The sequence below is a fragment of the Aulonocara sp. 'chitande type north' Nkhata Bay genome, linkage group LG18 (assembly GCF_057382095.1).
Source record: "Aulonocara sp. 'chitande type north' Nkhata Bay isolate Kocher_YH1m ecotype deep benthic linkage group LG18, A_spYH_male_GT1.1, whole genome shotgun sequence".
In the NCBI taxonomy this organism is placed as follows: domain Eukaryota; kingdom Metazoa; phylum Chordata; class Actinopteri; order Cichliformes; family Cichlidae; genus Aulonocara; species Aulonocara sp. 'chitande type north' Nkhata Bay.
Window position 1 is genome coordinate 26,391,145 of NC_141361.1, and position 27,575 is coordinate 26,418,719.

At 43.0% G+C, this 27,575-nt stretch overlaps 1 protein-coding gene across 2 annotated transcripts in view; it reads right to left on the minus strand.

The window, feature by feature from the left end:
- Positions 1-748: 748 nt before the first annotated feature.
- Positions 749-27,575, minus strand: part of ephb3a (eph receptor B3a) — a 45,745-nt gene continuing 18,918 nt past the window's right edge. For both annotated transcript variants that reach the window (XM_086273523.1, XM_086273524.1), the window contains 10 exons: positions 23,480-23,604; positions 17,018-17,174; positions 16,723-16,831; positions 16,362-16,414; positions 14,653-14,775; positions 13,728-13,975; positions 8,937-9,152; positions 8,498-8,647; positions 5,511-5,704; positions 749-2,517 (listed from right to left, as the gene is read on the minus strand). In XM_086273523.1, coding sequence (XP_086129649.1) covers positions 2,406-2,517; positions 5,511-5,704; positions 8,498-8,647; positions 8,937-9,152; positions 13,728-13,975; positions 14,653-14,775; positions 16,362-16,414; positions 16,723-16,831; positions 17,018-17,174; positions 23,480-23,604 — 1,487 coding nt within the window. In that variant the 3' untranslated portion in view covers positions 749-2,405. The remainder of the gene's footprint in view (positions 2,518-5,510; positions 5,705-8,497; positions 8,648-8,936; positions 9,153-13,727; positions 13,976-14,652; positions 14,776-16,361; positions 16,415-16,722; positions 16,832-17,017; positions 17,175-23,479; positions 23,605-27,575) is intronic.

Genomic DNA, 27,575 nt, shown 5'->3' on the forward strand with positions numbered 1-27,575 from the left:
CCCCCCAAATGCAGCTTCCCCCCGACAGACTTCCTCCTCTGCAGGCCCGTGTGCAGAACACTGCTCCCCAAGGTCGGGCATTTCTATTTCTTTTTTTTCCTTTTTTGATGTATCCATAAAAACCCCACCACAAAGCATCTATCTACCTTCTCTACCTGAGAATCTGACACACTTGATAAATGCCACGGGGCTGTGTGTTGACTGCTGTGTGCACATCCTGTGGGAGCTGCAGAGATGATTAGAGAACATGTGGAGAACACGGCAGCAGTCTTCCCTTTGGTGGCTGATCATACAGCAGCAGCCTGAGCTGTGAGTCAGAGATGGTTAAGTATGAACCCCCCGACAGTCGAGCTTCCTCTCAGTCAATAAAAACAGCGGGTGACAGCTTCACTCAACCGCGGCAGTACGCAGGGACCTGGTTTGTGTCCTGGCAGACAGATTAAAGCCAAATAACGCTGACATTTGGTGTGAAGCCAGATTAACTTTGCCTCCTTGAAGCCTCTCCAGCAGCAACAGAGACTGCAAAATCCCCAGAATAGTCCTGTGGTCTCGCTAATTGGCGAGCTGTGCGGACGGGGCTTTGATTAATCTTAAATCTTAATGAGTTCATCCAAAGCCGCTGTGATATTCCGACCGAGGAGGTAAAACACGCTCGCTTCTCGCCTAGTTTCATCCCACGGCTGGATGAGAGGAGGCCGGGAACTTCGGCCTAGTGAACCCACGGAGAAATCAAAGAGAATACCAGAGATCCATTTAATAATTTATTTGCATATGATTATCGTAAAAATACTGAAAGAGAAATGCTTATTTTTGTTCTAGTTTTTCTGGCAAATTTTTTTCTTCTTTACAATCTAATACACCTTTACTTGCACAGGAAAAAAAAAAAAAAGAGTCTGCCCTAACAGACACATTTTCTTTCAGCGTGACATATAGTTTCAGATATTTAATGACCATTTAACTGTAATTTTCCTCTATTTGTCTGCTCCTCAACATTAAACAAACAAGCATATAAACGAGGGTCATAGAGAGGCCAAAGTCAGGTCAGATAGTTGTAAATGCCGAGCAGGTTGGTCTAATACAAATATAGTGTTATATACAGGCAGTCGTTTTAATAGGAAACTGCGCTGAGAGCCGGCGTGCTGGAGAAAACACGTGAGGAGAGATGAACCAGCGAGCGGTCGATTTTACATCCGTGTTTGTAGGTCTGGTCGCTATTAAGGTCACCAAGCTATCATCTGGATAACGACCTTTTAGATTCACACTGACCTGCAACACCAGAGTTTAATGTACAACACAGCATTACCACAGGCGCTTTTAATTTGAGGAAAAAAAAAATCCCCAAATCCAACAACAACCAAAAACAAAATGAAAAGACAGGCCCTTGAACATGTCTGCTCAGTGGGTTTAAAGGTAATGTACTCTGTGTGAGCAGAACTATTGATTCCTAATTCACCCATTCATGTCTGTCTGCTTTGTTTATGTCAGAAAACAAGTGATTAAAAAAAAAGAAGGTAAGTCCAGGTAGGAATCACCTCTTCGCCAGATAATAAGTTAGCATTCAAAACAATGCGTCCGTGAGTCAAACAAGATTAAGAAAAAACGTGGACATTAAAGCCCATCCAGCAAGATGCCGACAAAGCAACAGTTAAGGAGGACCGTTATTCATCCTTTTCTCGTGAAGACGTTTCCACTTTGGCATGCACATGACGTGTCCCGCACAGTGTCAGCTACGCCTCCCCTCGGACCGAGAGAGAGACGGTGTGAAGACTCGGATGCTTTGTACAGGTTTTGTAACGTCTCCCGTTACACACGGAAGACGGTTTTTAAGAGGAAGCGGATGAAAAGTGTGTAGTTCTTTTTTCTTGTTTTACAGGAAAAAATAAGAATAATAAAATTTGCAAAATGAATGAACATATTTGGTTGGGTTTTTTTTTCTTTTAAAAAGAAAAGGAATCGCTGATTGGAGAGATGGTCCACAGCTGTCTTTGAGCTGGTTTTAAGCAAACGATTGCTTTATCTTGGCACTGTTGCATCATCTGCATGAAATTGCCCGCCCTGTCCTCAGTCGGAGGGTGAAGAGAAGGAAAAGACTGATTCCCCAACCAGCAGAAAACACATGCAGACATGCAAACACAACCTGAGAGGGAGCAATAAGAAGTCTGGCTTTATGTCAACAGTCACAAATCCACAAGTGTCAAGTAATGAACACACACACTGGAATGGAGAGTTCTCTTTAAACAGACACTGAGTCTCCAGTGGGAAAGAAATCTCCAGATTGGTCCTCTTTCGCTGTGTCGCCGGAGCTTCCATCCTTTTCATTTACTTCTTCTTCTTTTTTTAAATTTATTTTACATCAGTTCTTCGTCTCAAGAGTTTTTAGGTAGTTTTTAGCTAGTCCTTCCAGCTCACACCCTGATCGGGAGAGTTTGGCTCATCTGTTGCCGAATGATTTCCTGACTGTTGTCCGGACTCTTCCTGTTGTGTCCCGGCAGCGTTCCTCCCAGCCGCAGCAGGTCCCTGCCAACACAAAGCCACACAGGTCAGCGCCAAGTTCACGGCCACTTTAAACAAAAGGTGCAACTCATTATCGCGCCACTAAGTGCTCTCGCTGAAGGTGGATAAAGGCCTAATCCATCTTGGTGTCAAGCGTAGCTAAATTCTGCAGAGTCTATACACTTAAATCTCCTGGTTATGGACAATGAAAAAATACAGCGCCAGGAGAATGAGCTCAAAATTGCTGATCCGGAGATTCATCTGCTATAAACAGCATCCAACTCAAATGCCAAGCCTGAATCTATTCATCGCATTTCCAGTTTTAATAAAAGTTCAACACATTTCTCGGCTATCTTGGAAAAAGCCCCGCGAGCCTCCGAGTGTCCTTTGTTCCTCGGCCAGTGTCCTTGTTTTTAAGGCCCTCGTGGCACAAGATACTCCACAGATAGCGCCGCATCTCATATCCTCTCTCTCCCTCCGTTATCTGCCCCGACATCACTGAGCAGCCAATGGCAGGTGAGCAGCAGCGAGCGTTCCGACGGCTCGCGCGCGCACGCGCAAACACGGGAGACGCTCTCTAAATCATGCTCTGACAACATGATCCGTTCCCTCTCCTCCTCTTCCTCCTGCTCCTTCTCCATCTATATCTCTAGCTGCTGCATACAGATGAGGCCATAAATTAATCATTGGCATGTCATCGGAACACAACAACAGCACAACATGCATACACACACACACACACACACACACACACACACACACACACACACACACACCCATTGCCTTCCTATTTGCTCATCACAGCATTGGGTGCACCCTCCCCTGATGCATTAAAAAGCTCATTAGCAACCTAATTAAACACATTCCTCTCTTTTAGCTTCTCCTCAATCTCCCTTATTACTCACACTTCATCACCTCCTGCTTTTCCACATCAGCAGCTCTGGCTGCTGTCTGTCCTATCACCTACATTCCAGCATCCAGCCAAGTATAGGGGGAATTAAACTGAGGTCAGCCATTACATTTCCACACACAATTAGCTTCGCCGAGCCCAAATCCTGGCATAAGAATCGCCCTTGGGGCTCAGCGTTAGAGTGAAATTGTGAGCCAAGAAGCTGGCATCAGACCCGGATCCTCTGCGTACAATTTCTGCCTCATGTGACTCTGAAACAGGGTGCCATCGCCGACGTCAGAGGCAGGGGCTCGAGGACGTGTGCTCGTTTCGTTACGCATCGGTTAAGATGTAGGGATCTGGTACGTCTTAAAAGAAGTACTAATCATTAAAATTCAACAGTGAGAACAAGCTCGAAATCGAAGACGGGCGCCTACGAGTAAGCGAAATCTTTACACGTCCACGGGAAATGTCAGAGTCCGCTGTTTGCTCGCAAAGGCCTTCAGCTCAAAGAGGCATCCTCCAAGTCCCCCAAAAGCATAAAACAAAACCGAAGCCAACAAGCATGAACCCTGTTGTGCCTTTCCTTAGGCCAGCCATAATTTTCTTTACTGTGACATCTCATTCCCACAACCCAGAGGCGCGGCGCTGCTCGTCCCTGCACCAGTCTTCATCCTGCACTTCACAGCCGTCATATGCATTACAGAGGACAATTTCGCACAAGGTGAAAGAGAAGGAATTGCATCACTGCTTCCTTGTGTTTGCACTATTTCTGCTCTTATTGCAGAAAGACCTCAAAAGCATTTTATGCCTCGGTTATACATCAGGTGCCAAGTCTGCCACAACACAGCTGGTATTATTTCTAATTAGAGTCCATGCTTCTGCATTTACTGTAAACTCTGGCTGCTGCTGCTGTGACCCAGGAATCCTCAAAACGGACACGAGCTGGATTCTAAATTTGCAGCCCCAAACACTCGTTTAGAACTTCCTGTGCATGGAAATCCACTGATATTTTATTTATTTTTTCTGTAGCAGCTACCAAGAAAAGTAAATTCAGCGAGTTTCTCTGAAGAGTTGCTAAATCTCGCGGCAAACTTGCCAAGGTGGTGACAGTGAAGCGCTTTGCTCTTTCCACAAAGGACTGAGACGCAACACTTTTCTAAAAGCAACACTCTCCATCCACTTTGCAACTTCTCTTCATCTACTTTAACATTAACTTCAACTTCAACATTGATCTTTAGCTAGAAAAAGAGAAAACTCTGTCTCAAAGTGCTTGCTGGGTGGTGGGAAAGTGTCTGAAACCTCCAGCCTTCCAGCAAGGTAATCTAAGTCTGTGATTCTAACAGATCTATACCATCTCTGGATGGAAGAGAAAATTTAACCGAACTTACTTGTCTTCCTATAACCGACAGAAAAACCATACTGAAATCAGCCCGACTCTGACATGTCACATGGACATCTACTTTAAATTTATCCTGCATATACAGTTAGATTTGAAGAGCAAACTTTCAGATTTAATTCAAGAGGTTTTTACTAAATATTTGAATGAACTGTTCAGGAATTGCAGCCATTTTTATACATAGCCCCACATTTTTAATTGGACGTTTGACTGGCAATCAGTTTTAATAGGCGGGTGAGACCGGTTCCCTCCTTGTTATTTCACGGTAAATGAAGAAAACATAATAAACAAAGTTCATTAAGAGGGAAGAGAGGGAAGCCATCAGTTCACTGAAAAACAATCTGGTACTTTCTTAAAAAGAAAAGAAGAGACTGGTCAGCTCAGCAAGACCAAAAGTGAACTAAAGTGGATGATCGCAGAGTTATTTACATGGTTAACAGAAACATCTTCAAAACATCTAAACAAATCAAAAAGAAAAAAGGAAAAAAAAACAACAACCTTGAACTAGTTTTTTCAATCACTATAGAGGATTCACAAAGTGCAAACCACTGGTTACACACAAGAAACAAGAAGGCCAGATTAAACTTTGTAAGGGAAAAATCTAAAACAACCTGCACAGTTCTGAAAAAAAAATCTTTGGACAAATCAAACCAAGATGAATTGACTGTTTGCCTTAATATGCAACTTAATATGCACTGCAACAAATCAAGGACCTAACTGTAGACTCACCCTGAGTAGGTGCTGGTCACCACCTTGAGGCTTGCGGCGTTGCGAAGCAGCTTGTCCAAAGTGCTGACGATTCGGGAGAATTTGGGCCTCAGGTTTCTCTCCTTCATCCAGCACTCCAACATCAGCTGGTGCAGCACCATGGGACAGTCCATGGGTGGGGGCAGCCGGTAGTCCTGCTCTACTGCTGTCATCACCTGAAGGCAAAGGAAGTCAATCTTAACAACTGGCTTGTCCACACAGGGAGTGTTTCACTTGTTGTGCATCACTTTGGTAAATGGCCTGTATTTATATAGCGCTTTACTAGTCCCTAAGGACCCCAAAGCGCTTTACATATCCAGTCATCCACCCATTCACACACACATTCACACACTGGTGATGGCAAGCTACATTGTAGCCACAGCTGCCCTGGGGCGCACTGACAGAGGCGAGGCTGCCGGACACTGGCGCCACCGGGCCCTCTGACCACCACCAGTAGGCAACGGGTGAAGTGTCTTGCCCAAGGACACAACGACCGAGACTGTCCAAGCCGGGGCTCAAACCGGCAACCTTCCGATTACAAGGCGAACTCCCAACTCTTGAGCCACGATCAAGAGTTGGGAGTTGGGAGTTTGAAGCTGACAGTTTACTCCTGACTGATGAATGGTAATCCTCTCATTTATTTACAATATCCAGTATGCTGCACTCTCATTGGTAGTCGCTTCAATCACTCAGCTCTAAGTTGAGAAAAGTTTATACTAGAATTGTCTGTCTAAGTCTGGCACTTAAATAATTTTAACCGTGCACGTAACTTAACGGTCACAAAAATTTGTATCTGTAAGGTAATTTTGTTTGAGTCTCCACTAAATACTGAATGAAGCTAAAAGCAATAATATAGTATATTTGATGTCAACACTGACAAGGGTTTTATTACAAGTGTAAGATGGTGTAAAAAACTAAGGTGTAAACATGTTTCATCCTCAGTGCTTGCCAAGCTGTCTCCAAGGTAGGAGAAATGTGACCATCAACCAGTTTTCAGCCAGTGGGAGGGTACACCGACATCACTAAAGTTAGCTAGCTAGTTAGTGCCAACGCTAGCTAGCAAGCTAGCTAACATTGTTTTTGTTTTTGTTTTTGTCAGGTATTAATGTTATACTTGTGGCATGATTTGATGTTTGTGGATGCTGAAGTGTCTTGATTAGGTCTTTGATGTAAAAAAGGGTCGGAGGCTTGACGAGTTGTAAAGTTCTGCAAAATGAAGCAGCTAATGTTGATAATGGTCATTAGCTACAATCGCCATTTTCAACAAGCGCATTACTAGCCGTCTTTGGATTTGAAACAACACTACCCTGTTCATGTACTATGCAAAAAGTATTTTGTACTATGCAGAAGTGTACTACAAGAGATAACTGAAAGAATACACCATAATAATGTTTAAAATGTTTAGGCTGTTAGCATTTTAAGAGGAGAATACCATTTGTTTTGCAAGTTTTTGATCATTTGCTAAAGAAATCTGAAACTTGTTTCAGCTATTACTCTTCATCCTTTGTATACTTGTAAGAAATTTTAATGGAAACCTATCTTAGAGTTTTCAGAAATTATTGCATTAAGGGATAAAGTTGAGGGGTCTCTGAAATCATTAAATTTCCTTTGAAGACAAAGAACACCAATACATTTGGACACATTTTATGGCAAGCTTTCTGATAATTGTAAACCTGTCTCACTCTGGTCCATAATCATTTCCGCCACAAACACATTCAAATGAAGATTACATTTGAAATTTGCTATGCTAAATAAATATCAACCCAGAAGACTGTGCATAAGGATTTAGGCAAATTTCATGTGGCGCCTCTACAGAGTGTTACCATTTGGCTCTGAATCATTCGTATTATGCTCATTCTGTTTGGCCTTTGTTGTTGTGGTGTGAGAATAATCGGCAGTTCCTGTATTATCTCCTGCATTAGACAGTTCCTCAGCTCGTGCTGTCACACATTCCAATCTTTCTTTCAGTGTCTTAACAAAACTATAAAAACAATATTCTCAAATTTGTCACTTCAGAACTGGCATGATTGATGGGAGAAACAATAAACTGGAGGAAGAACACGTTGGCTCACGGATGCGAGTTCGCCTAGCAACTGCATTTGCCTCCGTAAGCTGCGTATGGGTTTTAACTCCCCACAACAATAAAAAAATTCCATTTGGGAACAATAAAACATTTCTGCAGCGCTTCTCGTCTCCCGCCGCTTCTTCTTTGATTTTTATGTCGTGCTTCTAAGTCTGCGAGTACTTCTGTTTATATCTCGTATTTGTTGACTCTGTTGCTTATTGAGCGATGACTGTGGCACAAAGGCTATTGGGAACAATAGTGGGCTTCTACTTTGATGCTTTCATTACTGCATGTGGGTTCTGTTGTGAAAGTTATACATACATTACTGCCATTTTTCATTTCTGATCCTTTTTTTTCTCCTTTGCTTTATTGGTATCAGCGTTATAAGTCGCTTTTTTGAAGCTCAGTACAGAGCAGATATTCCTCAGAGAGTGAAGTGGAGGTGTACACATTGCTTCAGTACTTTGTTCAGGGAGGAGGAACCAAGAGATTTATTTTTTCTTTCCTTCGAGCTCACTGCTGCAGTTACAATGTCTGTGCAGTGCAGATAGCCTACAGGTACCAACACACGTAAAGAAGAAGGAGAGAAAAAGCCAATCCTGAGTATGCCTTTGTAAGTGTGAGGAGGGAGGCTTTGCAGTATGGATTTGTAGGGGGGTGGGCAGGCCAGGGCCGTAAATAAGGTGGTAAAAACTAGAACATAGGCACGCAGCTGCAACCAGCATCTGCAGTGAGGAGATAAAGACAGCAGAACAGGCCCGAGTCCAACATGTCACGCTGGAAATCAAAGCCACAGCAGCCTGGAGAAACTCTCAGCCGGCCCTAAACTTAGACATGAAACTCCTTCCATGAGCTTTCAGGCTATAGATATACGTTTTCTCGTGAGACTCTTGTGCTGACTTACATCCTGGTTGCTCATGTCCCAGTATGGCCGCTCTCCATAGGAGACCACCTCCCACATGACGATGCCGTAGCTCCATACGTCACTGGCAGAGGTGAACTTCCTGAAGGCAATGGCCTCTGGTGCTGTCCACCGAATGGGAATCTTACCGCCCTGCACACACAGACAGAGGGGGATGGTATCAGCACTCTGAAAGATACTCCAATCCTATAAGCGCAGGCACAAGCAGCAGCACACAAATGCAAAAAAAACAAACAGCAAATGCAAATTTCACAGATGGTGTCGCGCGCCAACGTAAATATTGGCACACGTGAACAGTCACACATGCATTTATGTGTACATGTGAAACAAGTGAGTGGGGATCGAATTAAGACGCCCAATTAAACAAGCACAGTGTACACAAACGCACAGCGGCACACACATTCACGCGTATTTGACCAACCAGAGAGCTTGTGTAAGTGGGGTCAGCGGAGGTGTCGTCCAGAAAGCGCGACAGGCCAAAGTCGGAGACCTTGCAGACCAAGTTGCTGTTGACCAGGATATTTCGGGCGGCGAGGTCTCGGTGAACATAGTTCATGTCGGACAGATACTTCATGCCTGCAGCGATGCCGCGCAGCATCCCGACCAGCTGTGTCATTGTGAAGCGCCCGTCGTTCAGCTGCAAGCAAGGAAAAAAAAACACACATGCACACAGTCAGAGATAGAGGGGGAGAAGCGGGGAGGGTGCAGCAGAGGAGGCGGTTAATGAACAGGGAGTGGAAAATGAGAAAGAGAAAAGATGTGTTGAAACAGATGATAGGGGCGAGTACGGGAGATAAGAGGAGAACCAGAGGCAGGAGATCAGTCACCGAGGCCACGTAAACATGACATCTGTCATAGTGCTTCATGGCTCCCGCTGACAGTCACTGACAGCTGACCTTTTCATGCATGCTGTCCAATTAGCTGATTAATTAGAGTCTTTACTGTCATACTAAAGCTGGTATGGCTCGCCATTGACTCAACAAAACAATATAATAATGGGAGCCAAAACACTGCAATCAAAACCAGACCACTGCAGGTATTTCCCCCTCATTCACTGACTGACAAACTAGTAGCAGTTAAAGGCTGAACATGGCTTTGCTTTTTCTTCTTCCTGTTGACATGAGAATAAAATCAGCCCGTCAACAAAATCACTATGTCATGTTGCTCAAAGATCATTTGTAAAAAGGGCAAAGTCCTCGAGAAGCAGAGATTTGCCCTCTCGTGCAACATTTGAGAAGCATGAAAGTAATCTTAGATGAGGGCTTTCAGGGTTTAATTTACAATTCTCCGCATTTGTGACGCGTGTCACATACTCGAGATCGCAATAAATCAGCGCTCCTGACTCGCGAAGGCGCGTGTACCCTGATGTGTGGGAGCTGAACTAAAACTAATCAATTAACCAGTTAAAAAATGATCTGAAATTTCTGCAAAATTGAACGAAGCTACGGTGGGAGGTTTTCTCTCATGACCTGAATATCTAATCCGAGCGAAGGGAGTCACAGGGGTGGGGAAAATAAGAATTTTTTTCTCGACATAATCAATTCCTTCTTTGGCTCCGCGATGAGAAAGCAAAGAACACAGGACGTGCCATCGCAAACCCATAAACATCCTGCCTTGTAGTCTGCACACTCCAATGAAGTCTGACAGGCAAACAAGCCGGGATGGATGGATGTGTAAACAGCCGTGATTCATAGCAGGCCTTCAAAGCCACGGTGGCATGAGTGCATGTGTGTTATTTCTGTGTTTCTATAAAGTTTTCTACATGTGCATATGTCCACATGTCCGGGGGGGAGTCTGAAGCTCCACTGCGGGTGACACGCTTGGACAGTTTGTGCATGTGTGCGTGCACATGTGTGTGTGTGCATTAACTCAATAGTTTCCTTGTTAGAGCAGGACTCTGAGTTCCTCTGAGTCACAGGCAGTGTGACACTGGCGAGAGAGCGGGGGTGAGGAGAGCACAGAGCAGGCACTTTTCTGTTATCTGTAGGACAGCTGGCTGAGAGGAGTGGGTGAGAAGGAGGGAAAAAAAAAGCTCAGGCTGCACTATCAGATGTGGAGCTGCAAATAATGAGTGTTGGCGTTATCAGTTCATTATTTATAAATTGAAAATTAACTTGAAAATTGTGAAAGTGTCCAAAATGCTTAGAAAGGAGACGGCGAGTTGGCTTGATGATTGACAAACGAATAAAAATGACGAAATACAATAAAAACATATATCCTAAAACCCAAAGATTTTATACATAAAAACATCTGAAATCGTCCGCAGTAATGATACAGATGATTACTTGATAACTAAGATTAGAACCAACAAATGTTATTTTAACTGAGCAACTGAGAGAAAGAAAAGAAATCAGAGCCTTTGATTCTGAAAAACAGACTGTAAAGAACAGGTTTAGAAGATCTCCAAAAAGTTGATTCTGTTCATCTGGACGTAGCGTTTTGTGGGAGAAACGTTTCGTCACTCATCTGAGTGACTTCTTCAGTCTCAGCTGACTGCAGGTTTCTCCAATCTTATAAACAGCCCACTGAGGAACAATGGGCTGGGAGGTCAGTTCCTTAATTCCCCAACTCTCTGTGAATGGTACTCATGACCACTGATCAGTGGTTGTTGATCAATGGTCATGAGAATTTGCATAATTAAGATCAAGGAACTGACCTCCCAGCCCATTGTTCCTTCAGTGGACTGGTTTCAGTCATTATGCAAATGTACTGTTTATAAGATTGGGGAAACCTGCAGTCAGCTGAGACTGAAGAAGTCACTCAGATGAGTGATGAAACGTTTCTCCCACAAAACGCTACGTCCAGATGAACAGAATCAACTTTTTGGAGATCTACATACCTGGATGATTGAGCATGCATCAAGAGGTTTAGAAGATATTTGTCACTATTTTCAGGTTCATGTACTTAAAAAGTGCTGCTGCACAAAGTAAATCTAAAGTATTTTAATGATTTGCCTAAATTATTGACTCATTAATGTGCACATCGGTTTAATGTGGCAGCTGGACAGGAGTTTAATCACCGATACCCTGCTGAAATGCTTTATATATAATAACACAGCATCATATATTAGTAGATTTACAATCTAAAATCAGCATATTTATATCATATCAGTGTTATCAGTCCGATCTAGATGTTGGGTAATGCAAGCTTAACAGCACTCTGGTCTGATAGCATTCGTGGTGTCACAATCATATTGGAGTGTGGCTGTCACCGCCCAATGCCCCCTTCCCTGTATCGAAATGTAAACCAGCTAGCCCCCGCTCGCTAATTTCTGGCACTGCCGAGGTTAGCTGAGCTCAGTAACCCACTCTTAAAGAACCGTTAAAGTGTCACCAAACATATTAAGTTCAGATGAATAAGTCGGTCTCTACCGACTGGTTGGAGAAAAGCGTGGAAATCAACTAGAGCCAGCCGTTCATCGCCAATACGACGGTAAACTTGCCCCTCATGTCAGCGGTTTCTGTAAAGCTACTTATTCAGACAACATTTATAAATGTTATTAATTAGTTACACAGCGACTAAACGTAAAAAAGGAACAAGATTTTGAGTGATTAAATCTCAGAAGCTACGACTGATGAATATTTATCATTTATTCCATCTCGACAAATAATTATCAAAACTGATTAATTCCCCGCTGATCGAGAAAAGGAAGTGAGGGCTCTCGTGTGGAGCTGCAGCTATTATTCTTATTGCTGATAAATCAGCTGGTTTTCAGGTAATTAATGAATCCTTGTAAACTCCGATAGATCTTTCACAGAGTCAGAGAGGACCACGTCAAACCGCTTCTTTTTAAAACAAATATATTAGCACTCTAAAGTCCAAAAGGCTTTGAATTGAGAACGATTTTAAAAAGAGATCAAATTGTGCTTAACAATTAACATCCTGAAAACTGAAAAAAGTGAAATTTTTGATTATTTTATTTTGTTTGAAATGCACAATATTAACATGTACATAAGTATTAAAAGTACTGCATTGAGAAGTATTGAGAAGTTTGAAATTCTTCTTAGATCTGGCCACTTGACCAGTCCGAGCGATTGGGGTAGAAGGACCTTTTCTGCAGCACTCCACCAATCAGGCCTGTTTGGTAGAGTGGCGAGACTGAAGGTTACCCGAAGGGCTTTAAGACCATGAGAATCAAAATACTCTGGTCTGATGAATCAAACATCGAACCCCTGGCTTGAATGCCAAGCATCACATCTGGAGGAAACTAAGCATCACCTGGCTAATACCATCCCTACAGTGAAGCATGGTGGCGTGCTGTAGGGAAGGTTTTCAGAAGCAGGAAGTGGCAAACTAGTTAGGATCAAGGGTAAGATGAATGCAGAGATATGCAGCCTAGATGATAACCTGCTCCAGAGCGCTCTGGATCTTAGCGTGGAGCAAAGGCTCATGTTCCAACACAACAACAACCCTGAGCACACAGCCAAGAGTGGCCTTGAGCAGCTTCAACAAAGTACTGAGCAATACTTTTTTAAACTGTGTGACGAATTCTCTTTAAGAGAGAACCGACATCACACCAGGCATCAAACCCACCGAAACCAGCTCGACAAGCTGGTCAGTGTCGCCTTTCTTCAATATCATTAACAATATCCCCCGAAAACTGCTATTAATACCAGCATCAGAGCATTTATTCATCGCAAGCATGAAGAATTGTCATTTAGTCAAAAAGCTGCAGTAGTCTTCTTCACAGTACAGCCACGCAAGAAAACACATTTTATTGGATGTAAATGACATGTAATAGTCCCCACGCAGCTGGAAATGTACCTTGTGACACCTCATTTCTCATCCCGCCTTTGTTCAGCGTTTTGTGTAGGTGGTCTGAACCAAAAACTCTGATCACTAATGTATTCTGCGGTGGTACAAAGACTCTCTAATACACCGAAGCAAACCTATCCAAAGGTCTGCGTGTGTGACAGTTTTCCACCAGGAGTTTGTGCACGGGAAGAGCCTGTCAGCATCACTCAGTCACGTCAAGCAGAGACACTATGCTTGTCTCCAGGCGTTATATTGCGCATTTAATCTCTATCACTCAGCAAGTAAAGAGCCTCGGGGTGTTTTACAGAGAGTAAAACATTCTGATAACCCAGAGGTATCGTGAATGACTGTGTGTGTGTGTGTGTGTGTGTGTGTTCCTCTCAGCTTTGATGCAAACAGAAAGCAATCTTTTTTCTGTCAGAGGTGTTGGGCGGCGCACGCCTCCCGCCAAGCTTACCCTGAGGAAGGAATCGAGCGCTCCGTTCTCCATGAATTCGGTGATGATGAGGACGGGGCAGCTTCGCGTCAGGACGCCCTCCAGACGGATCACGTTGGGGTGGTCGAACTGACCCATGATGGAGGCCTCGGCGAGGAAGTCCCGCCTCTGACGCTCGGTGTAGCCGGCTTTCAGCGTCTTGATCGCCACCACCATCTCCCTGCGCCCGGCCTGCTTGAGACGCCCGCGGCACACCTCGCCAAATTCACCTGGAGCGAGGAGAACGAGGTGGCGAGAGGAGGGGTGGGGGGTGATGGAGGTGGGCAGGGGTTGAGTGAGCAGAGGAATGAACGGGGAGGAGGGGTGGCGGGAAAGAGAGCGTCAGGGAGAGTGCGGGGAGAGGAAGCGTTACTGGTCGGACTCGGGAGTGAGTTGAGGGTCGACTTCGACTGTGGGAGAGAATTAGAAAAGAGAAGACGGGGGTCGCTAGTGGGGTCAGGGGTCGAAGATGTTGGGGAGAGAGGGAGTGACTGGTATAGATCGAGTGTGCAACCTGGGAGGGGTGCAGGGAGACAGAGGGTGGGCGAGGTACTTGAGGGTTTTGCATTTGGTGCCTGAGTACGAATGTTTACAAGGGAAGGAAAGACAGAGAAGACAGGAAGGTTGAACGAGCGGGAGCAGACTGTCATTTGAGGTGAAGTTAGGACACAACATGCTGCTGGAAAGACAAGAAAGAAAGAAATAAAGGAAGGAGGGGCGGAGAGCTACAGAGAAGTCCTTCCCACCCACAGCTCTCATGTGCACTCTGAATCCTAACCTTGCTCTCCCACAGAGGACTCTCTAACAGAGCAGCGCCCGGCCTTGATGGCATACTCTTGCTCAAATAAATGTTTAATAAAGGTAAATTATTCTGTCCACTTGGACAAAAACCATCAGGGTTCTTTACCTGCGCCGATGACTTCTTCTATTTTTACACAGGAGATGTCTATTTCTTTGGCAAACTCGTGGACTGCGTCATTGGGGTCCTCGTAGGTGAAAGGGTCGATGTACACTTTGACCCCCGGAGAAACTAAAAAATAGAGAAAAATGGAAAAAATCTGCATCTTTAATGTCGTTCATATGAGTTCATCTGTTAAAAGCAAAGCTTTGAATACGGCAACGGCTGAATAATATGAGTGAAATCAATGCTGCAGTATAAATAAGACATGTTCCTAGCTATGCTGTGTTTGATCCACGGATAGCAAAGCCAGACGATGAATCCACACTGATTCATCTCAACAACTTTGTGGCGAACTGCTATGAGATTCAGCATTCGTGTAATGAAAAGGATAAATCCTAATCCTAAAGATCGGTCTGACTTTTCTTCTGATGCACGAGTGGACATTTTTTACAGAGTGGCCACATATTGAATAAGTGAATCGAAATATGGCTGCAGTGAGAAGATTTCTAACATACAAAAACAGAACATAAGATATAAAACACGGAAAAATCCACTTAATTCCTACATGAACATTTACACTGATGTAGGAAATTGTAGGCATCTGCCCACATGTGAGTTAATCCCAGGATCAGGTCAAAATTTAAGGCCTAATCGTGTAATTTCCTTCTCGACACATACAAGGTTTTAATAATCACACCACATGTTATTTTCAGAGACCTTATAGTGCCATCCTGAGAGCACTTCTCTCTCAGACTGAAGGTTTGCTTGTGGTTCCTACGGTATTTAAAAGAAGACTGGGAGGCAGAGCCACCGCCACCGCATCCACCACTCAGCATTTAATAATTAGCTGTTATTCATCTCTGGCTCTCTTCCACAGCGTGTCTTTTATCCTGTTTTCCTCCACTCATTCCCAACTGGTCATGGCAGATGTATGCCGGACATTTTCTTCCTTTTAAAAGGGAGTTTTCCCTTCCCGCAGTTGCCAAGTGCTGGCTCATAGGGCATCGTATGATTTGGGGGGTCTTTAATTTATAATATAAAGCACCTTGAGGCGACTGCTGTTGTGATTTGGTAAAATTGAATCACTGAGTTTAGTTTATAATAACTGCAAGTGACACTATTGTGCTCAGACAGAGACTCACAGCACAGCAGTAGATTCTTAGTCCTGTTCTCCTACTGATAGCGCCTTGATTAAGATCTGTGCAGCGAGGCTGATGTTTTGCATTAGAATCTATCAAACCTATCAAAACAAAATATAGTTAACAAACAATTCATTTTGCTTTATTTTTGGCCTTCAAATGACAGCATCCCGTCCACAGGCAGACAGAAAAGTGGAGAACTTGAATGACATTGGGGAGCTTGCAATTCATGCCATGTGTGTTTCAGGGGGAAAAAATAGAAACCAAACAAATGACTTTCCGCAGACTGAAATTTCATCAAGCAAAGACCTCGGAAAAATGTTGCATTAACAAATATTTTACATTTCAGTGTGTGGGCAGCCCCTCCTCGTCCAGTGTGGAATTATTTCCCGCTGCGCACGTATCTACTTCAACTCAGATGATCTGTGTGCTCGGACCTCCTCCGAGACAACAGGGAAGTGTTTTCCTGCCTCAAACAGGTGATTGGATAATTGATTGAATCAGTGGGCTAACTGTGCTGGCATGAGCAAAAGTAGCACAGAGGAGACGGTTTCCAAGCTCAGCACATAAACTTACTGTATTGCTGCAGTTTCTCAGTGTACTCCAGCTCTGACCCGCTGCGCTGCTTCCTGTAAACAAGAAGCACATGAGAAAAGTCACATTGACATAATCAGCCCTGGCCAGCTTTCCAGGTACAGTGAATCAAGCTAACGTCTAACTGCGCTATCAGATAATCACAGGCTGAGGACGAAACTCCTGGCAGCACATCTGCTTTTTCCTTTCTTTGTTTCCCCTCTTTTGGAGCTGATTTGTAGCGGCTAACAGTTTACATCCTCTGAGAGCATGTTAAAATTTAATGAGCGTCTTTGTTCAAAGTCTAACGGACAAAGTGAAAACATGTAGTTCAGCCTGTCGGTAATGAAAATCAAACACTTACTTAAGGCAGACAACAGCGATAACCACCAAGGCAACAATGACCACCAGACCCGCGGACGCCGAGCCGATGATGAGAGGCAGCTGGTCCTGCACGGACTTCTGAGGGTCACCTGGGCCACGGAGACACACAAATGAATGCATAACAGCAGAGAGATTAAAGGGTGGCTCGCGCTGCATGCATAATGGCTACCAATTAGGGCAGCCATAAAAACTATCAAGTCTGAACCCTCATTAAGAGAACCGCTGCAGCAGATCATCAGGAACAGACGGTAAAGTGGGAGAGAACGAGTCCGTACTGTGGAGGCTGGTGCTGAAGTCCATGGGGTTGCTGTAGCGTCCATACCCAGCAACGGTGCGTGCTCTGACCTGCACCACGTAGGGCGTGGCAGCCCGCAGCCCCTCCACCTTGGCTGAGCTGTGCTGGGAAGTTACAGTGTGTGACATTGCCTGGCCCTGAAGGAAAAACATAAATATTAAATATTAGTGCAGCAGGGTTATGTGTCTCCATCTTTCTATCCTCGCTTAGCTTCACAAACTAATATCATACTTTGAAAAAATGTCGTGTCATAATCTTCTTCTTAGGGATTAAAGGATGAATTCATTATTCGTGGATGTGCCAGTCCTTCTTTTTATTCTAACAGACTAATAAGTTTTGCTCTTGCTGCTTTCTTTAGTCTATTACAGGCGTGGCAAACATACGGCACGGGGGCCAGAATTGGCCTGGCGAAGACTCTCATCCGGTCCGCTGGAGAATGTGAAGGAGGACATACACACTGTGGACTTAAATGAGTTTGACATCCCTGGTCTGACCAGCTGGTTTTTTTATTACTAATAAATGAGCCATTGCTAGCTGAAGATTGGCAATTTTCTTCTAGCTTTAGTGTTATAGACCCTTTTACAGTTTGTAAACAGTGATTACGTAGGCAGTAAAAGAGTCTGTAGTTCTTTTTAGTATATAACATTATCCTGGAAGTGTCACTTGTGACCACAGTACTTGGTGTTTAACAAAAATTGCTGTTATGTTTTAAATTCAGACGATAAGTGTTCTTTAAAACAAATACAGCTGAAGATGAACTCATAAAGAAAGAATCAAACCTGTGCTGATATTCAGTGTAGCAGGAGTAGGTCTTAAAATTTTAAAATGACTTAGCATTTTCCTCCCCTGGCTCCTTTATCTGAAAGTCAGCAGATTTTTTTTTTTATTGGGCTTTTTCTGTGAGACGACTGAAATACGGTCTGCAGTTAATGCAAGCTTTAGTGGTAGTCACGTTTTGTACTACAACATAGAAAAATCCAAGTTAATACCCCTCTTGTGTATTCTGAAACTGTAACCAACCCAAGCCAACACAGAGGAGCCAAAAAAACTACAGCTTCTTTAATGGCCACTTGAGGCTTGCTCTAAAAGTGACTCAATCTCCATAGACACCCATGTTAAAATGTCCAACTTTACAGCATTAAAAACACATGTTTACAGCCTGGCATTAAAAAAACAAAACAGTTTGGGCCTCTGTGGATAGTTTCCCTCTTTGTTATAACTGTATCCACCGAATACTGGAGTTGCATTAATACAGTTTATAGAAGCAGCTGCTGAACAAGCTTGTTAGTGTTTGCACTGTTAGCACTGTTCGAACTATGGCATCAAAATAGTGAGATTTTGGAGACACATGACCTCTAACTACTTGACTAACCTGACTGTCATTTGGACAATGCAGGGTCAAGCGAACAAGTTCCAGTCACGCAGGCCTACAGGCTGGTCAATGACAAACACTTGTGTATGACTGGGTGGAAAAAGCCTCCTTGCGATTTCTTTGGCCACTACTATGTTGCTGCAGTCGTAGTTAGAAATTGAAGCGACAGACATGTGTAAAAACACTGTCCAACTACACTCTGAGCTGTAGTGAGACTGTGAAAAGAGCAACACAACATATAGACAGCAAAAAATGCAAATTGCAGGCTGCACTGATGAAGCTTTTACCTAAAAAGTGAAAAATGTTTTGTGATTTGCATCGTGACTTTTCTTGTTTTACTGCTGCTGTTAATGATTAAAGCAATTGCTAGAAAAATTTTTGTGAAGTATCTTCTTTTCAATCGATTTCAACCTTCAGGACAGGGGCGCCACCAAGGGTGGTTTCAGGGGGGGGCACTGGTCATCCCCCCACAATTCTCCTGTCTGTCCAGGAAGGCCCTGGCATATTTTTCCATATATTTTTTTGGTTGTTGTATCACATCCAGGGTTTGGGTGTGACGCATTGGAAAGTAATACTTTAAGCTTGATTTAGACTTCTGTGGGAAATCTTCATCCTATCTTACAACATGACTGGAAGTCCCTCTTAACACTTAACCTTCCACATATCTTTTCTCCCAAGAAATTTAACTACATGGCAGGTCAAAGCTGCCCGGAAAGACTATGTTTCAGTAAGAAATCTACGTCAGTTACTGTTAAGAGAAGAGGTAACAAGCGGTTTACAGCTTTTGAGGACTGAACATACAGGGAGTGCAGAATTATTAGGCAAATGAGTATTTTGTCCACATCATCCTCTTCATGCATGTTGTCTTACTCCAAGCTGTATAGGCTCGAAAGCCTACTACCAATTAAGCATATTAGGTGATGTGCATCTCTGTAATGAGAAGGGGTGTGGTCTAATGACATCAACACCCTATATCAGGTGTGCATAATTATTAGGCAACGTCCTTTCCTTTGGCAAAATGGGTCAAAAGAAGGACTTGACAGGCTCAGAAAAGTCAAAAATAGTGAGATATCTTGCAGAGGGATGCAGCAGTCTCAAAATTGCAAAGCTTCTGAAGCGTGATCATCGACCAATCAAGTGTTTTATTCAAAATAGTCAACAGGGTCGCAAGAAGCGTGTGGAAAAACCAAGGCGCAAAATAACTGCCCATGAACTGAGAAAAGTCAAGCGTGCAGCTGCCAAGATGCCACTTGCCACCAGTTTGGCCATATTTCAGAGCTGCAACATCACTGGAGTGCCCAAAAGCACAAGGTGTGCAATACTCAGAGACATGGCCAAGGTAAGAAAGGCTGAAAGACGACCACCACTGAACAAGACACACAAGCTGAAACGTCAAGACTGGGCCAAGAAATATCTCAAGACTGATTTTTCTAAGGTTTTATGGACTGATGAAATGAGAGTGAGTCTTGATGGGCCAGATGGATGGGCCCGTGGCTGGATTGGTAAAGGGCAGAGAGCTCCAGTCCGACTCAGACGCCAGCAAGGTGGAGGTGGAGTACTGGTTTGGGCTGGTATCATCAAAGATGAGCTTGTGGGGCCTTTTCGGGTTGAGGATGGAGTCAAGCTCAACTCCCAGTCCTACTGCCAGTTTCTGGAAGACACCTTCTTCAAGCAGTGGTACAGGAAGAAGTCTGCATCCTTCAAGAAAAACATGATTTTCATGCAGGACAATGCTCCATCACACGCGTCCAAGTACTCCACAGCGTGGCTGGCAAGAAAGGGTATAAAAGAAGAAAAACTAATGACATGGCCTCCTTGTTCACCTGATCTGAACCCCATTGAGAACCTGTGGTCCATCATCAAATGTGAGATTTACAAGGAGGGAAAACAGTACACCTCTCTGAACAGTGTCTGGGAGGCTGTGGTTGCTGCTGCACGCAATGTTGATGGTGAACAGATCAAAACACTGACAGAATCCATGGATGGCAGGCTTTTGAGTGTCCTTGCAAAGAAAGGTGGCTATATTGGTCGCTGATTTGTTTTTGAATGTCAGAAATGTATATTTGTGAATGTGGAGATGTTATATTGGTGTCACTGGTAAAAATAAATAATTGAAATGGGTATATATTTGTTTTTTGTTAAGTTGCCTAATAATTATGCACAGTAATAGTCACCTGCACACACAGATATCCCCCTAAAATAGCTAAAATTAAAAACAAACTAAAAACTACTTCCAAAAACATTCAGCTTTGATATTAATGAGTTTTTTGGGTTCATTGAGAACATGGTTGTTGTTCAATAATAACATTATTCCTCAAAAATACAACTTGCCTAATAATTCTGCACTCCCTGTATGGGCATTAATTTTTTAATTAAATTTTTTATTGCATGAAGCGACAACATCGTGATGGTGAAATGCAAACTGTAACCCAGACAGCAACAAACGCTAACACAACATCGACTCCTTGGAAGTGTGTGCACAGAGAGTAAGCTAACACAAAGCTAGCCAAGAACCCATAATGATGTTAAAGCTGAGTAAGTGCTGATCACAGCCCAGCAGCCAGACCCTGAACTTCAACAGGTAACAAAGGCGGTGATGAGCATTCGGGTTTCCAGCACTCTAGCCTTGATATCTCCTTATAGATAATTCTAAAGTAGCAATTGTGGAGATCCCTTTAAAGTCTCTTAGGGTTAGGTTTCAACTTTGCTTTGTGGTGTTAGTTTCTTGTTCATGCATAAAAACTAATAGAAAGTTAATGTCTCTTCATTAGGATGGGGATTTGTGTTGCTGTATGGAGGTGTAGCCTCGGGTTTTTATGTGGTAATTATGTGATAATGCATTTTAAGTTATTACATGGATTAATGTAGCAGGTTTAAGTAGTGTAACAAATTACTTTCTCCAACAAGTAATTAGATAGCACAAAGCATTACTTTTAAGAAATGTAATGAGTCATGAGTAATACACTACTACCCCAACAACGGAATACATGTACCGGCATAAAGTATAATACAAAATATGAGTAACTGTATTCCGTTACAGTTACCGTTTAAAAAGGTGGTATTCAGAATACAGTTACTTTGTTGAAGTAAATGGATTAAACTGCGGTCTTTTCTTGTTTCATATGTTAGGCTGTCCTCTCTCTGTTTTTGTCCCCTCTCTCTATTTCTGGTCATTTCACGCCGGTGAAAACCCAAACAAAACACGCAGAGGCTCTAATGCCTGGGTCTCAATCTCGCAGCACATGTCACCTCTACTTGCAGCCCGCATAATGATGTTAAAAAAAATATTTTTAAAAATTATTGTTCAAAAAATTATTTAACATGAAGGCAATAGGCAGAGTGTTACAGGCATAGCCCTAAAGAATGTAGCCTCATGGGCAGTGTAACCCAGTTGTAAGTAAGCTATTAAGACTCGAATGTACACTGTGTTCGTGTTTTTCTGCGAAACAATAAATTCCGTTGGAGCAGCCTTGCAACGCCTCTCTCTTGCTAGAAAGTATATCCGGACAACAAAGTAAAGCTATTTCTCGGCTACGAGCCCGACACGGAATCCGAAGTATTAGCCAGAGGTGCCTTTACTACGGTTCGGAGCCGCGGACCTTTTTTATATACGCGTGGAATAGTTTTCAATACAAGATCGCAGCAAAAAGTGCAGCCTTACCTAATGTCCACCCTACTGTTACTCATTTTATATCACGATTTAAAAATCTAGTTGGTATTGGTATGGCAAGTAACCTTCAGTAATAGTAATAAATCACACAGCAATAGTACATTCATGTAGTTGTAAAAAGTTTGATAATATATAAAGTAATCCAAAGTATTCAGAATACGTTACTTTCATTGAGGAACGTAACGGAATACGTTACAAAATACATTCTGGGGCATGTATTCTGTAACCTGTAGTGGAGCACAAGACAAACAAGTAACATCACGGTGCTACACCCATGACATATCTGAGAGTAAACATCTACCAACAAGTGAAACTCGAAATGTTTTAACACAGGAGATTAGTGGTAGTATGTTTATAACATTAACTAATTCAATTTTTGCTTAAAAAAATAATAAAAGGTGTGTTCATTTATACAGATTATCTTGCTGAACAAAAAATAACAGGCAGCACACATCTTTAATTCATTGTTTGAAATTTTCCAGTTTAACCAAAAAAACCTGCTACTGTGGCTAATGGTGCTACTATTAGCAAACTAGCTATTGCTAGCAAACGCCACAGATGAAGTTCACAGCTCTAACTGAGCTTCTGTTACAATACAGTTTAGTATTTACTCTAACTGAAGGGCGAAGGCAGTGTTCAGCATTAGCACAGAAAAAAAATAAAAGCTGCACTTTAGAAATGACACTTTTAAATCACAGATTTAGTTTATTGATGCACAGCGGCTCACTAAGTAATATGCTAACTATGGCTAACACTCCTAGCACCTACTGGATCCTTTTTTTAACTAAAGATTTATTCCTATGCATATTAAAGTTCTGAAGCTCAATCATTTCTACATTCAGAGCCGTCCAGAAAAATATTGGACCTGCCTCAACTTTTCCCACAATTGAATGTGAAGTCATCCAGCAAAGCTAATCAAATGCATGCAAATCACTTTGTGTACATGAATGGAGTAATTCTAACATTTGCATGACAATTGCAGAGATGGAGGTTTAAACGACAGAGAGATGATGCTGCTGTGAAATATTCATGAAATTCTCCCTGTCAGGCTTAGAAACGCTCCGTGGTGTTTTTGCCTGTAAAGCTTTAAAAAATAATGGGCCTGGTACCAAACGCTGGACTTAGCAGAGCCATTGCAGAGCTTTATTCTTTTAATATAGGGGTGGCAGTATACTCGGATGTTTAGCCATCCGAGTTTATAAAATGGCCCTAGGGAATTTGATCAATGCAAGCGATGCAGCATCTCCACAACCAGTTGCTGAGTTTGCATAAACGCTTATAATATAAACGTCCACCTCCATCGCAGCATTACACCAGTGTCCAAAATATAATCTTGGTCAGAGTAAATAAGACACCCACTATGACCTACATAAGGCAGCAGCTATAAAGGCAGAGCTTACCCTCTCGTGGTATTTAATCTCATAGTCCAGGATGACTCCATTGGGTTTCTCCGGGGGCAGCCACGACAGGCTGAGCGTGTCTGAGGTGGAGCGCATTAGATGGACAGTTGGCACTGCTGAAGGTGCTGTGGGTGGACATCAGAGAGAACAGTATATTATTACACTGGTACTGGAAAGTGTGTTCATATCCAAGTTGGCGGGTCCTCACAGTAAGTTGCCAAGATTTTTCCTCTTCTGAAGTCACAAACCATCCAAGTAAGATAATTATTATTCAAAATTCTTCAACCTGAACGGTTAAAGAACAGTGGGACGCAATTCACCTTCACCGCTCTGCAGTTTATTGATTTGTGAGGCCTGAAGAAGACTCAACTGACAGCCATTGTCCTGGGCCCATAAACTGCAGTAAGGTGGATTAAGCGCAGGTTAACTGGGAAAGTAATTACAGCGTGTGAAAAGCGCTCAGCAGTTTGGTTGATGATGACACTGCAAATATTAAGTGGAGATGCTGAAAGGTGACATTGGCAGTGATGTAACGCAAGACGCCTGGTTGACAGTGGGCTGAATGCTGACACTGGCGATATAGTGTACATTTTACATTTTATCTGCCTGTAAGCGCCAGACGTCTGCTTTATATTTTATTTACGATTGAGTTCATGTTTGTTTTATTATTCATAGATTCATTACATAAGAGCAGTAGTAGCATGAAACCCTGTGTGAGAGGGAAGGGGAGGAGCATGGACAGAGAGGTTAGGAGTCTCACGGTTTTCTGACCGTGTACACAGCTAGTATTGGATAACTGCTATTTTTTGGAATTTTCATGCCTTTTTTTTGGAAGGAGTTCATTGTTACATCCTCAGTTTGTAATAAATAAAACAGTCTTCAAACCATAATGCAACTGGAAGCATTTCTTTTGGAAACCAGGAACACGCGTCAGCCATAGACTCCCCTTTTTTGAACTTGGTTTATTGGAAATTACCCTACATTTAGTCAGAAAACCTTCTTGCTCCTTTTTTGGGAAAAGGAATACTGAAAAGGATCATGTTTAGCAACGCCGCGCACTGTGGATTGAAGGCAATAGCCTACTTGGAGGAAGAATCACGGTAAGCAGTGAAAACAAGCTTTGCTACTGTGGAAATTTGTCATAATGCATGAGAGTGATGAAGAACTAGTGTGTGGAAAAAGAGAACCAAAAATGACAGAAAAGGCTGTCGAGGAAAAGCTGCACAGGTTGACCCAGTCTAGAAAGGCTAAGCTAGGCCACCTAACTAGCCAAGCTAATCAGCTCGAACGGCTAATGGAAGATGATGCTAACGTGAATGCTGTTAAGCAGAAATTGCGTTTAGACTACCAAGATTCATTTGGAGAACTGTGTAAGATAAATGATAGTTTGAGAGTATTAATGCATGAGGAAGAATTTGAAAAGGACCAAAGTTCTTGGTATGAACCTAATGCTAGTCGTATTCGTGGATTTATGCAACATGTGGAAACGTGGGTTAAAGCAGCTGAGGAGCGCACAGAACAAGCTAGACAGTGTGATGCAGACATCCAGCCTTCCGACAGTGTTTCTGTGATGTCCGCTGCATTAAGCAGTAAAAGCAGGAGGCGCAGGTCAGCCGTTGGGAGCCAAGTGTCCACTGCTTCCTCAGTACGCCTCAAGGCTGAAATGGAGAGAGCCACATTGCTTGCACAAGCAACTGCTCTCAAACAAAAACAAGAGCTTGAACGACAGGAAACTGAGTTGAAAGCAAAAAGAGAGCAGCTAGATCTGCAAACTGCTATTGCCGCCTCTGATGCTAAAATAAAGGTATTAGAGAATTTTGAAAATGAGCGCTCGTCACATGTGAGTCCTGCATACCCAACGACTATTGATTCTGGATTCATACCATTACCTGTAAGTCAAACTCCAGTCACCAACACAGAAAATGGATATGGGGAATTCATGCCTTTACAAAATCACCCTATTGGTACGCAGCAGTCTAGAGTGGATTTTGCAGCAGATGAGCAAGCAGTTGAAACACTCTGTACTGTTATGACACGTCAGAATAATATAACAGAGCTGATGGTGAAACAACAAAAAATGATGACATTGCCACCTTTAGACATCCCTACCTTCAGTGGTGATCCTCTAGATTACAATACATTTGTAAGCGCCTTTGAGCACGGAGTAGAGTCTCGCACTGAAAGTCCTAAGGATCGCCTCTACTTCTTAGAGCAGTTCACTAATGGACAGCCGAAAGAGCTAATAAAGAGCTGCCTTCATATGAAGCCAGATGTAGGCTATCACAAGGCTAAACAGCTCCTTAAAGAGCATTTTGGAAATGACTACAAAGTTGCTGTAGCCTACATGAACAAGGTCTCAAACTGGGCACCTATCAAGCCAGAAGATGCAGAAGCTTTAAATGCGTTTTCACTCTTTCTGACAGCTTGCTGTAACACCATGGCTGAAGTGAGTTACATGGAGGAACTTGATAACGTCGCAAGCCTGAAAGCCATTGTAGCAAAACTTCCATACAAGTTACGTGAAAGGTGGAGATCTGTTGTGTGTGGTATGCAAGAGCGAGGCGACAGACGAGTCAAGTTCAATGATTTGGTGGAGTTTATTAATAAACAAGCCAAAATTGCACTTCACCCTGTTTTTGGTGACATAAAGGATAGCACCACTGCTAAACCATTCACCATTAAACAAAACAGTAACAAGGATCAGAAAAGGGTTGTAATGAAGAAGTCATTCACCACCAGTGCCATACCATTGGACATTCAGGAGAAAGACACAAAGACAATGGAAAACACAAATTATGTGAAACCCACTCCACAGGCATGTCTGTTCTGTAACGGTGGGCACATCATAGACCTGTGTGGTAAGTTTAAGGGCAAGCCACACAACGAAAAGTTGGAATTTTTGAAAGGCAAAGGACTGTGTTTTAGCTGTTTGAAGCAAGGTCACATGAGCAAACTTTGTAAGAGAAAGGTGAGCTGTGAGGTATGTTCTCTTGCTCATCATACATTGTTGCATATCAAGAAAAGGGACACAGACGCTGACACAGAGAAGAAAACTAAGAACAGTGAAAGTCAAACAATCTTAAGTGCCTTTGTCTGTGCAGAGTCTGAGGATTGTGGGCCAACTGGGGCCGGGGAAGATGACTGCACACTTGCAATAGTTCCTGTACAGGTCAAGGCCAAAAAGGGAAGTGTAGTAGTGCAGACTTACGCCTTCTTGGACCCAGGAAGCTCTGCCACATTCTGTACAGAGACATTAATGGACAAATTGAAGATCACTGGAAGGAAAACTGACATACTACTGAAAACTATGAATGAAGAGAAACCTGTCTGTACTCATGTAGTGTCAGGCTTGGAGGTCAGTAGTTTATCTGGTGACGACTTTATTGATCTGCCAGATGTCTTCACACAAAGGACAATACCTGTAGGAAAAGAAAACATACCCCTACAGAAAGATCTCGAAAAGTGGCCTTACCTTAAAGAAGTAAAACTGCCTCGAATTGAGACTGACATTGGATTGCTTATAGGAGCAAATGTACCTAAAGCAATGGAGCCATGGGAGGTTGTAAGCAGTGTAGGTAATGGACCGTATGCTGTAAGAACCAAGCTAGGTTGGACTGTGAATGGACCTTTGAGAGAAACTGGCTGTCATGCAGACAAGAGAAACCCAGCCAAGGCTAATGCAAACCGCATATCAGTGAGCCGTTTAGAGAACCTGTGGCTTCAACAGTTCATGGTGGATTTTCCAGAGGGAAGAAAACATGATGAAGTGGAAATGTCAAGAGAGGACCATCAGTTTATGGACATGGCCATGGAATCTGCAAAACTGATGGATGGCCACTATACAATATGTCTACCTCTGAAGAACAGATTGGTCAACATGCCAAATAATCGCTCAGTCGCTGAACAACGAGCACGTAACTTGAGGCTTAAATTTCTCAGGAATGACTGCTTCCGACAAGAGTACACAGACTTCATGGAAGACCTTCTTAAAAAGGGCTATGCAGTACAACTGTCAAATGATGAACTGGCGCACAAAGAAGGAAAAGTGTGGTATATACCCCATCACGCCGTGTACCACCCTGTGAAGCAGAAATTA